Raw genomic sequence first — 18,493 nt, 5'->3', positions numbered from 1 at the left:
ACCGGAGAGTGGAGGAGGGTGGGGAGAAGCACTGCGGTCTCCAGGGGGGCGGAGGAGCTGGCAGGCGGCGGGAAAGCGGCTACCGGGGTGCTAGACGCTCGGACTCTAGGGCTCTCCCTCGCTCGCTCTCCCGCCCCCCCCCCCCGTTTCACTCTCCCGCTCCCCCTCGCACTCTCCCGCCTCCCTTTCGCTCTCCTGCCTCCCCCCCCCCCCGCTCCCTCTCCCGCTCCCCCTCTCTCTCCCCGCTCCCCTTTTCACTCTCCGGCTCCCTCTTCTCACTCCCTCCCCCCCAAGCCAAGCGGCACTCTCCTCACCCTGCTCCCTGAAACTCCCTCTGGCTCCTTAACGGTCCCGGGCCGCGGGCAGCTCCGTGCCGCGGCGTCCTTACCGGAAGTGACTGAAGAGATACTTTTCATAGCTCCCAGATCCAGAAGCCCCCAGGTCCGCAGGACTTGGGGGGTGTGGGGGAGGGGGGAGGGTGAGAGCTTTGGCCCTGGCGGAGGGGGCGGGCCTTCGAGACACCTTCGGAGCCACTGATTGGAGCTCCGAGGACGCCTGGCCGGCGCGCGCGGGGGGAGAAAGGTGGTGGGAGACGGGATCCGGACGGATCCCGAAAGGGAGGGAAGGTGGTGACTGTGAGGGGCGGGGTGAGCTGGATGGGAAAAGTGGGGAGGAGGGAAAGAGGGATGGAGAAAGGGAGGAAGTCAGGAGTAAGGGAAGGGAGAATGGAAACTTTGCAAGAGATAAAGGAATAAGGAGTGGCAGTGGCGAGGGAAAGGAGTAACCCGAAGTGGATAAAAACAGCATACCACTACGTCTGCTGCTAGGGAGGAATGTCACGATAGGCATGGGAAAACAGTTGAGAAAGAGAGAAAGGGAGGTTTTGGTTTTGGTTGAGCTGTGAATTGTTTCTCTTATGTGAAGGACACCAATGACCTAATGAATAGGGCTTGAGTTTTTATATCTTTCTCAGTTATGCAGCTGCGAACCCTTTTTCCTTCTTACCAGGAGCATTTTATAAGATGGCAAGCCAAACTTAAGGATGCATTCTAAGGCTGACAAACAGGAAGATAACTAACATACCCCCCCGCAAATACACACACCCCACACCACAATTCCCAGGACCACCCCGACCCATCAGCCATTAACCCAGTAGTATACAGACTAAACAAAGGCATTTAATTTACTAAATCTTAGCTCATATACATTGTCTAGAAGGAGAGACTTAAGGAGAATATTGGTTAAAATATTAAAACAATATTTTCTATCATTGTATTCCACGACCCAAATTTTTGATTACTCATAAGAACAAACCTCTAAATTTTGCTAAATGGTAAACCTTGTAAATTCCCTGGTGGGAGTTTTTATTTAACCTGAGAACATTGCGAGGAGAGAACACAGTGTCAAACCTGTTGATGGTTCTAACTGGAGAAACATGCAACAAGCACGTATTGAAAGACTTTATATGCCAGAAGCTATGCAAGGCCCTGCCATTGAGGTAAGAGTTTCAAAACTAATTTCCATATACTACTATAACAGGTGTACAAACTGCTGCGGAAACAGGTGAAACAAGAAATTTGGGGGAATTTTGTAATGGAGTTTCACAGAAGAATTGACGTTCATGCTGGGTCTTAAAGCGGGGGTTGCCAAAAAGACGCGGACAAAGAAGGTAAAAGGCATTCTGGGCAGTGGGAAACGGGCAAAGGAGGGAGTTGTGAGAGGGCCTGGCCTAGTTATAGAAATATGGAAAGTGTAGTGGGGTTGGAATGTAGGATGTGTCTGGTTGGAAGTAAGGAAGGTGAGGCTCAAGAGTGCCTGGCACAAAAAGAGGGGAAAAAAATTGGGGGTCTACACTGTAGGCTAGGATAAACAGCATGGAAACCAGCAAGCAAGCTGGGCTTTTAAAAGCAGGGAAGTGACAGGATTGTGGGTGGAATAAAAGCAGTTTGTGCCCTAGCTGGTGTAGCTCTTAGTTAGAAAGACGGCCCTCAGTCTCGGGTTTGATTCCTGGTCAAAGGCATGTTCCTGGATTGCAAGTTAGATCCCTGGTCGGCTGCATGCAGGAAGCAACCAATTGAGAAGTCTGACAGAGTTTCTCTCCTTCGCTCCCTCCCTTCCGTTGTCTCTAAAAATCAATGGGGGAGAGAGAGGTCTATGGGAACCCTAAGAAGAAATAAATTTTCTAACTTTGTTTGCACAGGCTCTCTTTGTTCTTTTTTATTAGTAGTTTTTGTTGTTTTCACTTTGTTTTTGTCTTGGAAATTCCTTGGTTAAAATGCAGATCCTCCTAGAAAAGGTACCCCATTGGGCCATTATCACCTTTGTGCTGTTTGATGAGCCAGCTGAGAGCAAGGCTCTAATGGAACTTAGGCTCCTGGGCCACACACAAATAGGAAGATAGAGGCCTGAAAGTGGAAAGACGGACTCCTGTCTGTTTTTAATGTACCGTATGGTTCTTAGTGCCTAATATGAGACTGTAAACTCTTAAGACCAAGGAAGTTATCCCAAATATTAAAACTTTGTTTATTATTATTTTTTTCCTGCTTTTTTTTTTTTTTTTTTTTTTTTTTTTTTTTTTACTATGCTGCCATAAAAAAGAAGGAATTCTCATCATTTGCAGCAACCTGGATGGAATTGGAAAACATCATGCTGAGTGAAATAAGCCAGTCAATGAAAGAGAAACACCACATGACCTCACTCATTTATGGATAATAAAGAACATTATAAACTGATGAACCAAAAGATAGATACAGAGACAGTAAAACAATAAGCAGGCTGTCAAATTACAGCGGGGAGGGTAGAGAGATCTGGGGGAGATAATAGATCAACTGAAGGACTTGTATACATGCATATAAGTACAACCAATGGTCACAAAACTTTGTTTATTTTGTCTCACATTTCTCAGGATGCTGAACGTGTGTATATGTAGAGTAAATACTTATTTTTTTTTAAAATATATTTTATTGATTTTGTACAGAGAGGAAGGGAGAGAGATAGAGAGTTAGAAACATCGATGAGAGAGAGTCATCGATCAGCCGCCTCTTGCACACCCCCTACTGGGGATATGCCTGCAACCAAGGTACATGCCCTTGACCAGAATCGAACCCGGGACCTTTCAGTCCCCAAGCCGAGGCTCTATCCATTGAGCCAAACCGGTTTCGGCAGAGAGTAAATACTTATTGAATGGAATATTTCATTGAGAATAAAATAATGCCATGGCTAATTTTCAGGATCATAAACAAGGTTGTTCTAATTCATGCAGTTATATTCCTATAACGGGTATATGGATGGATCAACTGATAATGCCCTAAAAGTACCTCTACTAGGAGGATTTGCATTTTAACCAAGAACTTTGCAAAACAAAATTGTGGGTCCTGTTCTAATTAATGAATTATATTCCTTGGAAAGATGTATGGAAGTGCTAGCTATTTTTTAAATGACAAATATCAGTGCAACTGAAAGGCAGCGGACATAAAGATAAAAGAAAACTGGTTTGCCATACAAAGATAAACTTTTATAAGTAACATAAAGGATAGGCTTTGACCTGTTAATATTCAACTACATTCTAGTAATAATAGCTCCTAATCTGACATGGTTATCTAAATCCTTCACTTTCTGGAGTTGTGTGTTAGTTATGAAAGCACAGATCCTTGGCTCTTGAGCTCTAGTTTAATTTCAGTGGTCCAATAGTCCAACCTACTATTTAAGTTTTCTGTGAAATAGCCTCCAGTGAGTTTTGTGGAAAAAATATTTTTTCTTAGTGATTAATAATAATCTCCCTTTTGACACTTTATTGTCTCATTTTACTTTGTGACAGGTTAGTCCTCGGTAAATAGCACATCTTAATATGTATATGTTATTTTAATAGTGATATTTACATTTTATGGCACAAACCAACTTAGATATTATATGATATATGAGGACCAGAACTTTGTGTCTTCTTGACCCCTTGGACCAATCTAAAGGAAAAAAAACCTCCCACCTTGCTTTATAAAACATCATTTGCTTCAAGAATCAACCAACTGAGGCTAGCTAAAACAAGTGTATATTCTATACACTCAATGTTAAACACATCCTCAACATAAAAATACGTTTTTCAAGTTTGAAATCACTGAAACCACAATTATGTAGACATGCAGTGTAGGACAACATACAATTATGGCCATTATCAGACTAAACCAGATTGGGCACTTACCACATATTCCATATATTAGAATCTTTCATTTTGTGAGTTCAATTCATACATTAGAAACAGTAATTAAACTTTACAATGCTGCCAAATGATTTATAGTTATTATTGGCCTTCTTTTAAGTAAATGTGTAGGTACTTATAAAGGCAAAAATATGCATAAAGGAGGAAATAGGATGAGGGCCAGTTTTTCTAATTTCCATTCCTTTACTTCTGAAGTCATCTCTCTAAAAAGGCAGAGTGTAACCTGTTTCCCTGTTTTCATCAAGGGAATTCCCCAGAGTGGTTGATTCTTAGCCAGATGTCTCAGACCAGGGGCTTGTCAAAAGGACAGACACTCCTGGAAGCCTTGTTCTCCATGAGATTTTTGATAAAAATAGGAGATACTGCTTGCTCAGAATACCAAGGATGCTTCTGCAGCCGAATTTGTTTACAACTGTGTCCAGAAAAACAAACTTCTGGGTAAAAGGTGGCCCATGTTCTCTATTCACTTTTATGAAGGACCACTTTTGAAGCAGGGAAATATGGCAAAGGCCAACCAAGCAGTGATGAGATGAGAAACACTATATCATAATAAGGGCTTTGTTATGCTATCAACAGCCAACAGCCAGGCGCTGCTATGGGATGACTGGGGAGGCCAGAGTTTAGGCAAAGATGATCCAGCTACACAATGTGAACTGACCCTTTATCCATCCTGGAATTGCTTTATATAAAAGAAACGAATAACAAATGCTGTGAAGCATCCATTTTACATAAAAACTGCTGTTTGAAATTTTAACCCTATTTGGCTTCTGTAAATGCTTGCTTGCTTAAATAATAAGGAATACAAGACTACTCCCTCTTCAGAGAGGCCATTATGCCTCCCCTGAATGAAATTATCAGTGCTGGCACCAGGCCAGGCCTTTGGTTGAGGTCTCAAGGCCCCAGCACATAGGGGCTCTTTAAGAACTTGCAAAGGGGGCCGGAAACACCCCATATTTGGGAGACACGGAAGGTAAAAACATATAAATAGGGAAAATTCCTCCATGTTGGGGCCCAGAATTTGAGAGACATTTTCCTCTGGATCCACACGTAATAAATATAAATATTGCTTGGTTCTTCTCCGGTTTTCTGGAACAGCTGAACTCTTAGTGCTCAGTAAACTGTAAATAAGCAACACAAATCTCATTTTTTTAAAAATCATGGCCGAAACCGGTATGGCTCAGTGGTAGAGCGTAGGTCTGCGGACTGAAAAGTCCCAGGTTCCATTCCGGTCAGGGGCCTGTATGCTGGTTGCAAACACATTCCCGGTAGGGGGTGTGCAAGAGGCAGCTGGTTGATGTTTCTAGCTCTCTATCTCTCTCCCTTCCTCTCTGTAAAAAATCAATAAAATATATATATTTTAAAAATCATGTATCTTCTATGTAAATTGTCTCATCTACTGAAGAACTACTGACTCAGGTACACCAACAACCATTTGAGGACTTAGTTCCTTAACTCAGATTTTACCTAAGGTCATACCCAGGAGCCATCTGGAAAGCAGATTTAAGGACCAACAGGGCCAGGTCATTTACCCTGGAGGTTTGGGAATGAGAGACTGAATCTGCCATAGATTAACTTCTTCCTTTGGTGCTGCCAAGCACTTGCTTATTATGGAACTTCTGGGCCTATTTTTAACCCTTTGTTCACTTTATCAATGATTATCGCAGTCTCTAAGCCCTCTCCCTGCTTAAAGGTTTGATCTTCAAATGACATTCAGCTTTTCTTTTTCTCAAGAGCAGGGCCAATTTAGGTTTAAATCCGTGGTTTCCAACTTTGACAGCACAACAGAATTGCCTGGGGAGCTTTAAAAAAACACCTTTGTTCAGGTCTGAACCTAGTCCAAGTAAATTAGAATCTCTGTGAGTAGGGTCTCAACTTTCAGTATTCTAAAGAGGCTATCTTGGTGTTTCTATGTAAACCAGAGTAGAGACCACAAATGAAGGTGAAGTAAGTACCATTGTGATTTGAATGGGGCTGATAAGCCTACTTTGTACTCCCTTTAATGCCTAAAATTTAAATTATTTATTCATTCCACTTGATTAAAAAATACCCTTCTCTAGGAATTATTTTTTTCAAGTGCTAATTAGCCAGGGAGAATCTGGTGGTAAACAAACAGAGCTAGGAGTAGGCTTTGCAGGGGGCGGGGAGTGTAAAGTTACAGTGAAGGGAGGAAAGATTTCAGACAGTACATTTTTGCTAACTTCACAGTATTGCCTGGGGCAAATCCAACTTTGTGAACTAAATATTTAAGACCTAGTCAAATTTGACAGCTCATTTTATATAGCAAATTATCTTAGAAAGCTTAAATATTTTTATTTTATTTTATTTTTAAAATATATATTTTATTGATTTTTTTTTAACCAAGAGGAAGGGAGAGGGATAGAGAGCTAGAAACATCGATGAGAGAGAGAAACATCGACCAGTTGCCTCCTGCACACCCCCCACCAGGGATGTGCCCTCAGCCAATGTACATGCCCTTGATCAGAATCGAGCCTGGGACCCTTCAGTCCGAAGACCAACACTCTATCCACTGAGCCAAACCTGTTTTGGCTTAAATATTTTCACAAAGCAAAACAAAGAGCAGACATTAAGAGTGTAGGTTTGGAACTATCCATAAATGCCCAACTTCTGAACTATTACCATATGGATGTTTCTATTGCCAAATGATCCGTTTTCCCTGATTCTATTAAATGTTCTTCATTCCCACCAATAGCGTTATTTCTCTTGCCAATTCATTTGGTCATTCCACAAAAATGTATTGAGCAACTAACTACTCTAGGCAAAGCATGGTGCTAGATGTCACAAGGGGATACAGAACTATACAAAATTCCATTTCCAATTGATTTTACAGGTTTTACAGACATTTTCACACAGTCTTATTTTGTCCTCATAGTCACAGTGTGAGATAGGTCAAAGCCATCCCCATTTTACAGATGAGAAACAGGCTCAGGGAAGGAGGTTAAAAGGACTCATCAAAGACACAAAGCACACAGACTTAAACCAAATCTATTTTTTTCTAATTCCAAATACAGTACTTCTCATACTTGACAATTTAGTAAGCAGACATGCCAAAAAGTTGTCTCAAATAATAGACAAGTTAGGAAAAGATGTTCAGAGCCCCACTCACTAGGAGAAAAAAAAAAAGAGGAACCATAAAATAACTCCTTTATTGAGATGAGCCAAATCACAGTGTCCAAAAGGAGGCCAAGCTTGGATTCAGTCCAGGCCATCCTTAAGCTGGAAGGACACAGCAGCAAGTATACATTCAAGGAAACAGTGGTGCCCTGGCCGGGTCGCTCAGTGGTTAGAGTATCATCCCCTTCTCGACCAAAGGGTCTCAGGTTCAAGGGCATGTACCTAAGTTGCAAGTTCAATCCTGGCCCAGTGGGAGCTCCTGTGGGTGGCAGCAAATCAATGTCTCTCTCTCATATTGATGCTTCTCTCTCCCCCTCCCTCCCTCCCTTCCACTATCTCTAAAATCCATTCTCTCTAAAAAACTCAATGGAAAAAAATATCTTTGGGCGAGGGTTAACAACAACAAAAAAGGAGTCAGTGGCAATTTGGCTCTAGAAAATCTGTGGGTTCTCTGGCTGGATACTCAGCCATTGGCTGATCTCCACCGGGTGTAGAAATCAGCTCCTTCTACTAGCCAAATCCAGGCAAACATTGGATAAACACTGCCTGAGGACCCATTATGATCCAGTCACTGGGCATAAAGACAACCCTTGACCTCAAACCGTTCTCAATTGGCCTAGTGGGTGAGGAAGACAGTTAACAGGACCCAGAGATAAAAGCTGCTAGGAACCCAGAGAGAGATACCTGCACAAATGTAAGGTGGGTAGAGGAAGGGTAGGAGTCAGAAGAGTTTCCTGAGAGTAGTTCAGTTTAAATCCCTGAAGATAAGTGGGAATTAGCCAGGCTAGGGGTGTAGGAGGGAGCAGGGGGCACAAAGAAGGAAAACAGGGAGCATGATTAAATCCTTAAGGTGAGGGAGAATGAATAAGGCATATTCAAGAAATTTCTTTCTTTTTTTTTAAAATATATTTTCATTGATTTTTTGCAGAGAGAAAGGGAGAGAGATAGCTAGAAACGTCGATGAGAGAGAAACATCGACCAGCTGCCTCTTGCACATCCCCTATGTGCCCGCAACCACCGGAATCGAACCTGGGACCTTTCAGTCCACAGACCAACGCTCTACCACTGAGCCAAACCGGTTTCGGCCATATTCAGGAAATTTCAAGGAGACTATTTCTCAGGGAATAGTTTCATTCTTTTTTTTTTGTTTCTTTTTTTTTATTTCAAGAAAAAGTTTTTAAATATAATAATGTTGCATGTAATAAACCTTAAAATTTCAAGAAAAATGATCTTAAATATAATATTTCATGCAATAAACATTAATATTTAAAGAATAAAAGGATTTTAAGTATATTAATATCAAAACTGTACCAACATAGTATGCTATTTCATGTAGGAAATATTAAAAATCTGCAAGTAGCAGGATTACTTCTATTATATTCTGGTATATTTTTTCCCTTTGGCTCTATTTTTATTCATCACTTTATGTTGTTCATTATATTCCACAAATTAGTGAGATCATATGATATTTATCTTTCTCTATCGGGGTTATTTTGCTTAGCATGATGCTTTTAAAGTCTATTTTGTCAGATGTGAGTATTGCTACTCCAGCTTTTTTTTCTTTTACATTTCCATGAAAAAAAAAATTTCCATCCCTTCACTTTCATCCTGCTTGTGTTTTTGTTTTGAGGTGGGTCTCTTGAAGACAACATAGAGTTGGGTCATGTTTTTGTATCCATTCAACTATCCTACACCTTTTGATTAGAGCATTTAATCCATTTACGTTTAGAATTATTATTGAGGTACTTATTTATAGCCATTTTAATTCTGTATGGGGAGGTTTCTCTTTCTCTTTCTTCTCAGCAATCCCTTACAGCAATTCCTTTAGCATTTCTTATAATGCTGGCTTTCATTCTTAACCAGGAACTTGGGAGTGCTGAGAGGAAAATAAAGGCAGCATCCCAGTCTCAAATCCTATAATGTAAGTGATTTTCTTTTCTTTAAAAAAATGGTTTTTTAATTATTTTAGAGAGAGAGAGGAATGAAGAGTAAGAGGGAGAGAGAGAAAAACATGGATAGGTTGCATCCTCCAGGCGCCCCAACCTGGGGTGGAACTCACAACCTTTTGGTACATGGGACTGCACTCAACCAACTGAGCCACAACAGCCAGAGCTATAAAGCAGTAATTTTCAACCTTTTTCATCTCATGGCACACATAAACTAATTACTAAAATTCTGCAGCACACCAAAAATAATTGTTTTTTGCCTATCTGACAAAAAATAGGTATGATTTTGATGATTTGCAAAAAAATAATAGTAATTACCTACCCTTTTTGCTCCAAAGTGATTTTTATTTTTTATTTTTCCCCATCATCTTTTATCCCCTCTCTGCCCTCTTCTACCTCCACCTACTCCCTTCCACCCCCACCATCACACACTAATGTTCGTGTCCCTGAGTTCTCTCATTGTTTTTTCTTCTCAATCTTCCCACTCCACCCCCACCCCCAGTTGTCTGCCTGCTCTCTATCACGAGTCTGTCTCTATTTTGCTTGGTGGTTCAGTGTGCTCATTAAATTCCACATATGAGTGAAATCATATGGTACTTGTCTTTCTCTGACTGGCTTATTTCACTTAGCATAATATTCTCCAGGTCCATTCATGCTGTCGAAAAGGGTAAAATTTTCTTCCTTTTTATAGCAGAGTAGTATAGTATACTATTGTATAAAGGTACCATAGCTTTGTTTATCCACTTATCTACTGATGAACACTTGGGCTGTTTCCAGATCTTGGCTATTGTAGATACATAGGGGTACATATATTCTTTTGAATTAGTGTTTTGGGCTTCTTTGGATAAATACCCAGAAGTCAGGAATCAGTGGGTCATAAGGCAGTTCCATTTTTAAAATTTTGAGGTAACTTCATACTGCTTTCCACAATGGCTGCATTCCCACCAACAGTGCTCCAAGTTTCCCTTTTCTCCACATTCTTGCCAACACTTATTATTTGTTGATTTATTTATGGTAGCCATTCTGACAGGTGTGAGGTAGTATGTCATTATGATTTTATTTTTCTTGAAGACTGTGTACAGGATGCTATGTTTGTTTGTTTTTGTTTGCCTTAATATATTTGTATTGAGAGAGAGGAAGGGAGAGGGATAGAGAGATACAAACATCAATGATGAGAGAGGAACATCATTGCTCAGCTGCCTCCTGCATGCCCCCCTAGTGAGGATCTAGCCTCTAATCCTGGCATGTTCTCTGACGAGGAGTTGAACCAGCAACCTCTTGGTTCCTGGGTTGATGCTCAACCGCTGAGCCACACCAGCCAGGCTCATTGTGGTTTTAATTTGCCATCTCTGCTGATTAGTGACATCGAGCATCCTTTCATATGTTTATTGGTCATCGGTATGTCCTCTTTGGAGAAGTGTCTATTCAGGTCCTTTGCCATTTTTTAAAATAAATTTTTATTGTTCATATTATTACAAATGTTCCTTCCTCCCCCCTCCATTGCTCTCCTCCACCAGGTTCTCACCCCACCCTCTGCCCTTTCCCCACCCCCCATTGTCCTCATCCATAGGTGCACAGTTTATGTTCAGTCTCTTCCCACATCCCCCTCTCCCCTTTTCCCCAAGAATCGTCAGTTCACTCCCCTTCCATACCTCTGATTCTATTATATACAACAGTTAATATTGTTCATCAGATTTTTTTTTTAATTTCCTTGGTTTTTAGATTCACTTGTTCATAGTTACATATTTGTTGTTCATAATTTTTATCTTTATTTACTTTCTCTTCTGAAAGAACCCCATTCAGCAATTCATATAATTCTGGTTTGGTGGTGATGAACTCCTTTAGCTTTTTTTTTTTTTTAATTAGTAAAGCTCTTTATCTGACCTTCAATTCTGAGTGACAGCTTTGTTGGGTAGATTATCTTTGGCTGTAGGTTCTTACTAGTCATCGCCTTGAATATTTCTTGCCATTCCCGTCTGGCCTGCATGGTTTCTGTTGAGAAATCAGCTGACAATCGTATAGGTGCTCCTTTATAGGTAACTACCTGCTTTGCTCTTGCTGCTTTTAATATTCTCTCTTTGTCTTTTGCTCTTGGAATTTTAATTATGATTTGTCTTGGTGTGGTCCTCTTTGGATTCCTTTTGTTTGGAGTTCTGTGCGCTTCCTGGACTTGTAAGTCTAATTCTTTCACCAGGTGGGGGAAGTTTTTTGTCACTATTTCTTTCAGTATGTTTTCAATATCTTGCTCTCTCTCATCTTCTGGGACCCCCATAATTCTGATATTGGTTCGCTTGAAGTTGTCCCAGAGGTTTCTTACATTATCTTCAATTTTCTGGATTCTCTTGCCTTCTAGCTTCTGTGGAGGAGTGTCTTCTGGCTCTTTATGTTCCAAATCTTTGACTTGATTCTTGAGATCTTCCAATCTGTTTTTAGGACTCTGTATAATATTTTTTTTTTATTTCAGACAATGTATTCTTTATTTCTTGTTGATCCTTTATCATTTCTTGATGATTCCTTATTAATTCTAGTTGATCCCTTTTCATATCCTCATAGGTCTTATCGACCTTTTCTAGGAAATTCTTGAAAAACCTTATAAGTGTAGATTTGAACTCTATATCCAGTCGCTTTTTGTCCTCCATTTCTTTCGTTTGTGATCTATTTGGTTGTCTCAGCATTTTCACAGCTTCCCTGATGGGGCGGGGTTTCAGGGTGGAACCTATAGTCTTGGCTTCCGTCAGCCCCGCCCTATGTGGTTCCTGAGTCTCAGTAAGCCCCAGGGTCCTTCAGTACTCACTGCAAGCACCTCTGAGAGAAAGGTACCCTCGATTTTCACCTGCTACCAAACAGTCTAGGCTCTCCCCCAATGAGCCCGGAACTGGGGTTCAGTTCAGTTGGAAGTGGAGTTGGAGGTGGCATTCAGAGCAGTCTGGAGCTTTTGTCTCCTTCCCACCAGGGCAATCCGTGGCACAGCCAACCATCCCTTCTCTGCACGCAATGTGCCAATGTGCGCGCCTCCGGGATCTCCTTTCGCCGCTTCCCCGGGGTTCCGCCTTACAGCCCAGCTCCCTATGGATGAGCCTGGGTCCCCGGGGTCTGGCCTAGAACTGGGGTTCAGAGCAGTCAGAACTGGGGCCCAACACAGTCGGAGCTTTTATCTCCTTCCTGCTAGGGAACGCCAGCCAGGCACTCTGCCTCCCTCCTCTCTGACTCCGTTCTCTCTGTGCGTGCCGCATGTCTCTGTACCTTAGGCTTTTACAGCTCCTCTATGCTTCCTCTGGTTTTCTCCTTGCTTCTCGTTGTAGAATTTCCAGTCAGTCGACTTTCCTGTAGTTCTGGGTAATGTCCATTTTATATTTTAGTTGTATTTTATTGAAATTGTTGTGTGCGGCTGCGGCTAGGTGTTTACCTGTGCAGCCATCTTGGATTCTCCACTTTTTATTATTATTATTATTATTATTATTATTATTATTATTATTTTGGTGTTGAGTTTTCTAAGTTCTTTATAAATTTTGGATATTAACCCCTTATCAGATGTATCATTAGCGAATATGTTCTCCCATTTAGTGGTTTGTCTTTCATTCTGTTGATGGTTTCCTTTGCTGTGCAAAAACTCTTTAGTTTGATGTAGTTCCATTTGTTTATTTTTCTTTTGTTTCCCTTGCCCAAGAAGATATATCAGAAAAAATACTGCTGTGAGAAATGCCTGAGATTTTACTGCCTGTGTTTTCATCTAAGTTTTTTATGGCTTCCAGTCCAGCATTTAAGTTGTTAATCCATTGCAAGTTTATTCTTGTGAGAGATGTAAGAAGATGGTCTAGTTTCATTTTTTTGCACATATCTGTCCTATTTTTCCAACATCATTTATTGAAAAGACTATCTTTAGTTCCTTGTATGTTTTTGCCTTCTTTTTCAAGTATTAATTGACCATAAAGGCATGGATTTATTTCTGGAGTCTTTATTCTGTTCTGTAGATCTATATGTCTGTTTTATGCCAGTACCATGCAGTTTTGATGACTATGGCCTTGTAGTATAGTTTGATATCAGGTAGGGTGAATCCTCCAACTTTGTTATGTTCTTCTTTCTTAAGATTGCCATTGCTATTGTGGTTCCATGCAAATTTTTAATAATATTAGTATATTTTTATTGATTTTATAGACTTCAGAGAGGAAGGGAGAGGGAGAAAGAGATAGAAACATCAATGATGAGAATCATTGATCAGCTGCCTCCTGCACACTTCCTATAGGGCATGTGCCCTGATTGGAATCAAACTGTGACCTCCTGGTTCATAGGTCAACTCTCAGCCACCAAGCCACAATGGCCAGAAGATTCCATACAAATTTTTGAAGCACTTATTCTAGTTCTGTGAAATACTCCATTGGTGTCTGTGAAATGCATTTGTAGCTGCTTATCCTATCTAATGAAAGGGTTATATGCAAATTAACAATCACTCCATCATAGATATGGTGGCACCCAGTCCCGTCAGCCCCACCAGAGTCCCCCAGTCCTGGGGGGGGGGGGCGGCCACTGAGAGTGGGGAGTGTGAGAGGCCTGGGGGAATGCTTGCTTTGTCGCCATGGTAATGAGGCAAAAGTTCCGCCCCACCGCAGCGGGCTTCTGGGCAGCGACTAAGGGGCAGAGTGGTTGGTGCAGGATGCTTGCATTGTTGTCATGGCAACAAGGCAAGCGTCCCACCCCAGCTGTGGAGGGCCTCTGGACCATGGAGAACCTCTGGGCAGTGGGCACAGAGCAGCCAGGCCCCACAGAGAGCTACTAGTGCATGTATTCGGGTGCAGGATTATGAGTACCTGTATATGAGGATTTCTGGTACCAAGAATTAACCAATCAGCCCTGGCTGGTGTGGCCCATGTACTGGAGGATCCTGGGTTCCATTACCAGTCAAGGGCACCTATGTGGGTTGTAGGTTTGGTCCTTGGCCCTGGTTTGGGAGGCAACCAATCAATGTATCTCTCTCACATTAATATTTCTCTCTTTCACCGAAACCGGTTTGGCTCAGTGGATAGTGAGTCAGCCTGCGGACTGAAAGGTCCCGGGTTCGATTCTGGTCAAGGGCATGTACCTGGGTTGTGGGCACATCCCCAGTAGAAGGTGTGCAAGAGGCAGATGATCGATGATTTTCTCTCATCAATGTTTCTAACTCTCTATCCCTCTCCTTTCCTCTGTAAAAATCAATAAAATACATTAAAAAAATATTTCTCTCTTTCCACCTCTCCCATCCTTTCACTCTCTCTAAAGAAAAGTCAATGGGGGGAAAAAAGAATTGACTTGTCAGTTGCCCTCATTTTGCCACATGACCAATAAGATGCAACTCTAGCCCTAACCGGTTTGGCTCAGTGGACAGACTGTTAGCCTGTAGACCAAAGGGTCTTGGGTTTGATTCCGGTCAGGAGCAGGATCTTCCCTGATTTGGGTCCTGGCCAGCGCTTGTGCAGGAGGCAACCAATTGATGTGTTTCTCTTACATCAATGTTTCTCTTTGTCTTTCCTGTGCTACGCCAGCACAGCAAAGGGTTCCGCGAACCTGAAGGAGGGCTGGCGAAGGATGAAGAAAAGATAGACAAAGAGAATAAGTTGCATCTAGGTGGATCTTCTGTGCCTGGCTGAGATCACAGAATGGATCTAGAAGGCAAGCTGAGGCTTTATTTTATAGTCAGAGGTAAACAAGGTAGTGATCACCATAGTTACAATGTTCTTGTGAGTTTCACTTGTTTTGGCAGCACTTGCTGCATCTCCCACAGCCCATCAGGTACCATACCCAGGAATGATCTAGGGAGCTTCATAAGGTCAAGCTTAATTATGCTAAGAGGGCTGTACCCTCTAAGCTGGGACTTGTTTGTGGCTTTGCCAGCAGATCAGTCCGAGGCTTAACCCTATAACTGCTCCCTACACTTTCCCTCTCCCAGTTTTCCTAAAAAAAAAAACAATGGAAAGATATCCTTGGGTGAGGCTTAATAACAACAAAAAAAGATGCAACTCTATTATATGACCTACATATTTATGATTTAAATCATGGCATTTACACCGGTTGGCAACTGTGTTTGGCTGTTGTCATTTTTTTTTTTTTTATTTAACAATCTAAGGAAAAGAGGTCAGTATCCCTGACTAAATAGTTGGGTATTGCATGTTTTTTTTTTTCTCTTCTTTTTTCAGTGTAAAATTTTTATATTTTGAATTAGGCACCTGGACTCAGTTTAGATGATTCCAATTTTGTTGGCAACATCCAAAGCATCATAGTCAGGAGCCAGTCGAACATATGCCTTCTTCTCACCATCAGGGTGTTGACCTTGGCCACATCAATGTCATAGAGCTTCTTCACAGCCTGCTTGATCTGGTGCTTGACATCCACAATGAACACAGAAAACTGACATCCACAATGAACACAAGTGTATTATTGTCTTCTATCTTCTTCGTGGCTGACTCGGTAGTCAGGGGGAACTTGATGATGGCATAGTGGTCAAGCTTGTTTCTCCTGGGTGCGCTCTTCCGAGGATATTGAGGCTGCCTCCGGAGCCTTAGTGTCTTTGGCCGTCGGAAGGTGGGTGACGTGCGGATCTTTTTTTTGTGGCTGTGGACGCCTTTCAGCACTGCTTTCTTGGCCTTCAAAGCCTTTGCTTTGGCTTCGGCTTTGGGAGGGGCAGGGGCTTCCTTCTTCGCTTTCGGCGCCATCTTCGTGAAAAGGGTATTGCATGTTTTAAAAAGTCTTTTAGCACACCAGTTGAAAATTGCTACCTTAAAATAATTCCTAGGCCTCTTAGCACCAGGCCTTACTCCTATATCCTACATACTGTTGGAGCTGTGGCTACTGATAATAATTCTTTTTTTAAAATATGTTTTTATTGATTATTTTAGAGATGGAAACATCCATGAGAGAGAAACATTGATCAGCTGCCTCCTGCATGCCCCCTGCTGGAATCGAGCCTGCAACCTGGGCATGTGCTCTCACCAGGAATCTAAGGGAGGGCTCTTGGTTCATAGGTCAACACTTAACCACTGAGCCACACCAGCTGGGCTACTGGTAATAATTTTTGCTTTGAGCTATACTAGTTCAGGAGTTGGACTTACAGGTTGGGCTTATCCTTAGATATAGGAGCTCAGAATCACAATGGCAGGATTCGGGGGAGGGGAGTGTACTTATGAGTCATGGGAAATAAGTTAATGAGAAAGAAGTGAGATAATAGAAATAAATATATGACCAAGACTGGATAATGCTATAGAGATTCATATGAATGAGATCAGGGTTTGCAAATGATGGTCAATGGGCCAAACACAGCAGTTTTCTGTTTTTTAAAAAAATTTGTATTGGAACACTGCCATCCTCATTCATCTACATATTTTCTGTGGCTGCTTTTTTGTTAAAACAACAGAATTCAGTAGTTGTCAGACACCTTAAGGCCCAAAGAGCCAAAAATATTTCCTATTTAGTCTTTTACAGAAAAAAAAAATGCTGACCTTGCCAAACATGCTAAGGATTTCTGTTCCTAGTGTGAATGAACATACTACAAACTTCAAAGAGTGGGAAAAGAATATTATTTGATAGAATGGCTAAATAAATTGTGGTGTATTCACACAATAAAATATTATAGGGCACTGAAAAATGAATTCCAACTATATGCATAAATCACAGAAATAATGTAACATGGAAAAAGCAAATCACAGAAGAATATATATGATTCTTTAAATTTTTTTTTTTTAATTTCAGCCGAGACTGGTTTGGCTCAGTGGATAGAGCGTCAGCCTGCGGACTGAAGGGTCCCGGGTTTGATTCCGGTCAAGGGCATGTACCTTGGTTGCTGGCACATCCCCAGTAGGGATGGTGCAAGAGGCAGCTGATCGATGACTCTCTCTCATCGATGTTTCTAACTCTCTATCCCTCTCTCTTCCTCTCTGTAAAAAATCAATAAAATATATTTTAAATTTTTTTTATTTCAGAGAGGGAGAGAGAGATAGAATTATCAATCATGAGAGAGAATCGTTGTTAGGCTGCTTCCTGCATGCCCCACATCAAGGATTGAGCCCAGAACCCGGGGATGTGCCCTTGAAAAGAATTGAACCTGGGATCCTTTAGTCCGCAGGCTGAAGCTCTATCCACTTAGCCAAACCAGTCAGGGCAGAATACATACGATTTGATAACTTTATTGTAAAGCTCAAAAGTAAGAAAAACTTATGGATATACATAGTAAAACTATTAAAATTTATAAGGGAAATAATAAACACAAAATTCAGGATAGGAGATTGATTGATCTGCAGGAAGCAAGGGGGGAGAATTTAGGTGGATTCAAACGCACTGGTAGTGTTCTAGTTCTTAAGCTGACGTTGGGTTCATGGAGGTTTGTTTTATTATTATAAACCACATGTCACAAATATTCCTTTCTAAGTATTAAAATTATATAATTAAAAGTTTTTAAAAGTCAAAGTTAAACTCTGGAGCATAGCAGTTTGGGAAAAGAATAGATGTCAGGGATGGCAAGTGACAACTAAGACTGATTTTCAGCGCATTTAAGAATTTTTTGTGGGTTTTCTGAAATTATTTGGGGGTTAGAGAAAGCACTGTCCCACCTCATAGAAGAATAGACTTTTCTTGGTCAACAAGATAGGGGCTTACTTAGAGTTGTAGTTTGTATACTAATTATACAAATCTGAACTTAGTTTATAGTATCAAGATATGAGATCTGGAGATCTTTGGGTTACTTGAAAAAGGGAATAGTGTGTACAAAGACATGGAGGTATGAGAAAAACCATGACCCATTTAAGCAAACACACGTTTTATCATGCTGTGTGAGAGAGAAACATATATGTGAGAGAGACATTCTTTGGGAATCAAACCTGTGACCTTTCAGTCTGAGGTTCAATGCTCTAACCACTAAGCAAAAGATCTTATATGCATGTATGCAGAACCTATGGACACAGACAGTAGGGTGGCAAGGGCCTGGGGTGGGGTGGGAACCAAGTGGAGGGAAGCTATGGGGGGGCGGGGGGGAAAGAGGGACATCTGTAATAATCTCAACAATAAAGATAAAAGATAAAAACAAAATTTAAAATACGTTTTTATTGATTTTTTAGAGAGGAAGAGAGGGAGCGAGAGAAAGAAACATTGATGTGAAAGAGAAATATCCATCAGTTACTTCCTACCCACACCTGTTTTTTTTTTTTAAAACCAAACCATATTGAAGATTATAGGATAAAAT

At 41.2% G+C, this 18,493-nt stretch overlaps 1 protein-coding gene, 1 long non-coding RNA gene and 1 pseudogene across 7 annotated transcripts in view; 1 reads left to right on the top strand and 2 right to left on the bottom strand.

Moving 5' to 3' along the window:
* The window catches only part of CUL4B (cullin 4B), a 47,308-nt gene extending 46,397 nt beyond the window's left edge, over positions 1-911 (bottom strand). For 2 of the 5 annotated variants that reach the window (XM_084870356.1, XM_084870357.1), the window contains exon 1: positions 389-620. In XM_084870356.1, the coding sequence (XP_084726482.1) occupies positions 389-416 (28 nt within the window). In that variant the 5' untranslated portion in view covers positions 417-620. Of the gene's footprint in view, positions 1-314 lie in introns of all 5 variants that reach the window. The other 3 variants (XM_084870354.1, XM_084870355.1, XM_084870358.1) reach the window with 3 other exon arrangements.
* Positions 331-18,446, top strand: LOC311615162. Its single transcript, XR_014793740.1, has 3 exons — positions 331-441; positions 1,009-1,498; positions 18,369-18,446. It is a non-coding gene; the product is annotated as an uncharacterized lncRNA (long non-coding RNA).
* LOC311615299 (large ribosomal subunit protein uL23-like) lies at positions 15,495-15,980 on the bottom strand (annotated as a pseudogene). The gene has a single exon. The product of its transcript is annotated as a large ribosomal subunit protein uL23-like (transcript).
* Positions 18,447-18,493: the final 47 nt, after the last annotated feature.

The sequence above is a fragment of the Pipistrellus hanaki genome (genome assembly GCF_964339955.1).
Source record: "Pipistrellus hanaki genome assembly, chromosome: X".
NCBI classification, from domain to species: Eukaryota; Metazoa; Chordata; class Mammalia; order Chiroptera; family Vespertilionidae; genus Pipistrellus; species Pipistrellus hanaki.
This window is presented reverse-complemented; position numbering and strand designations above follow the sequence as displayed.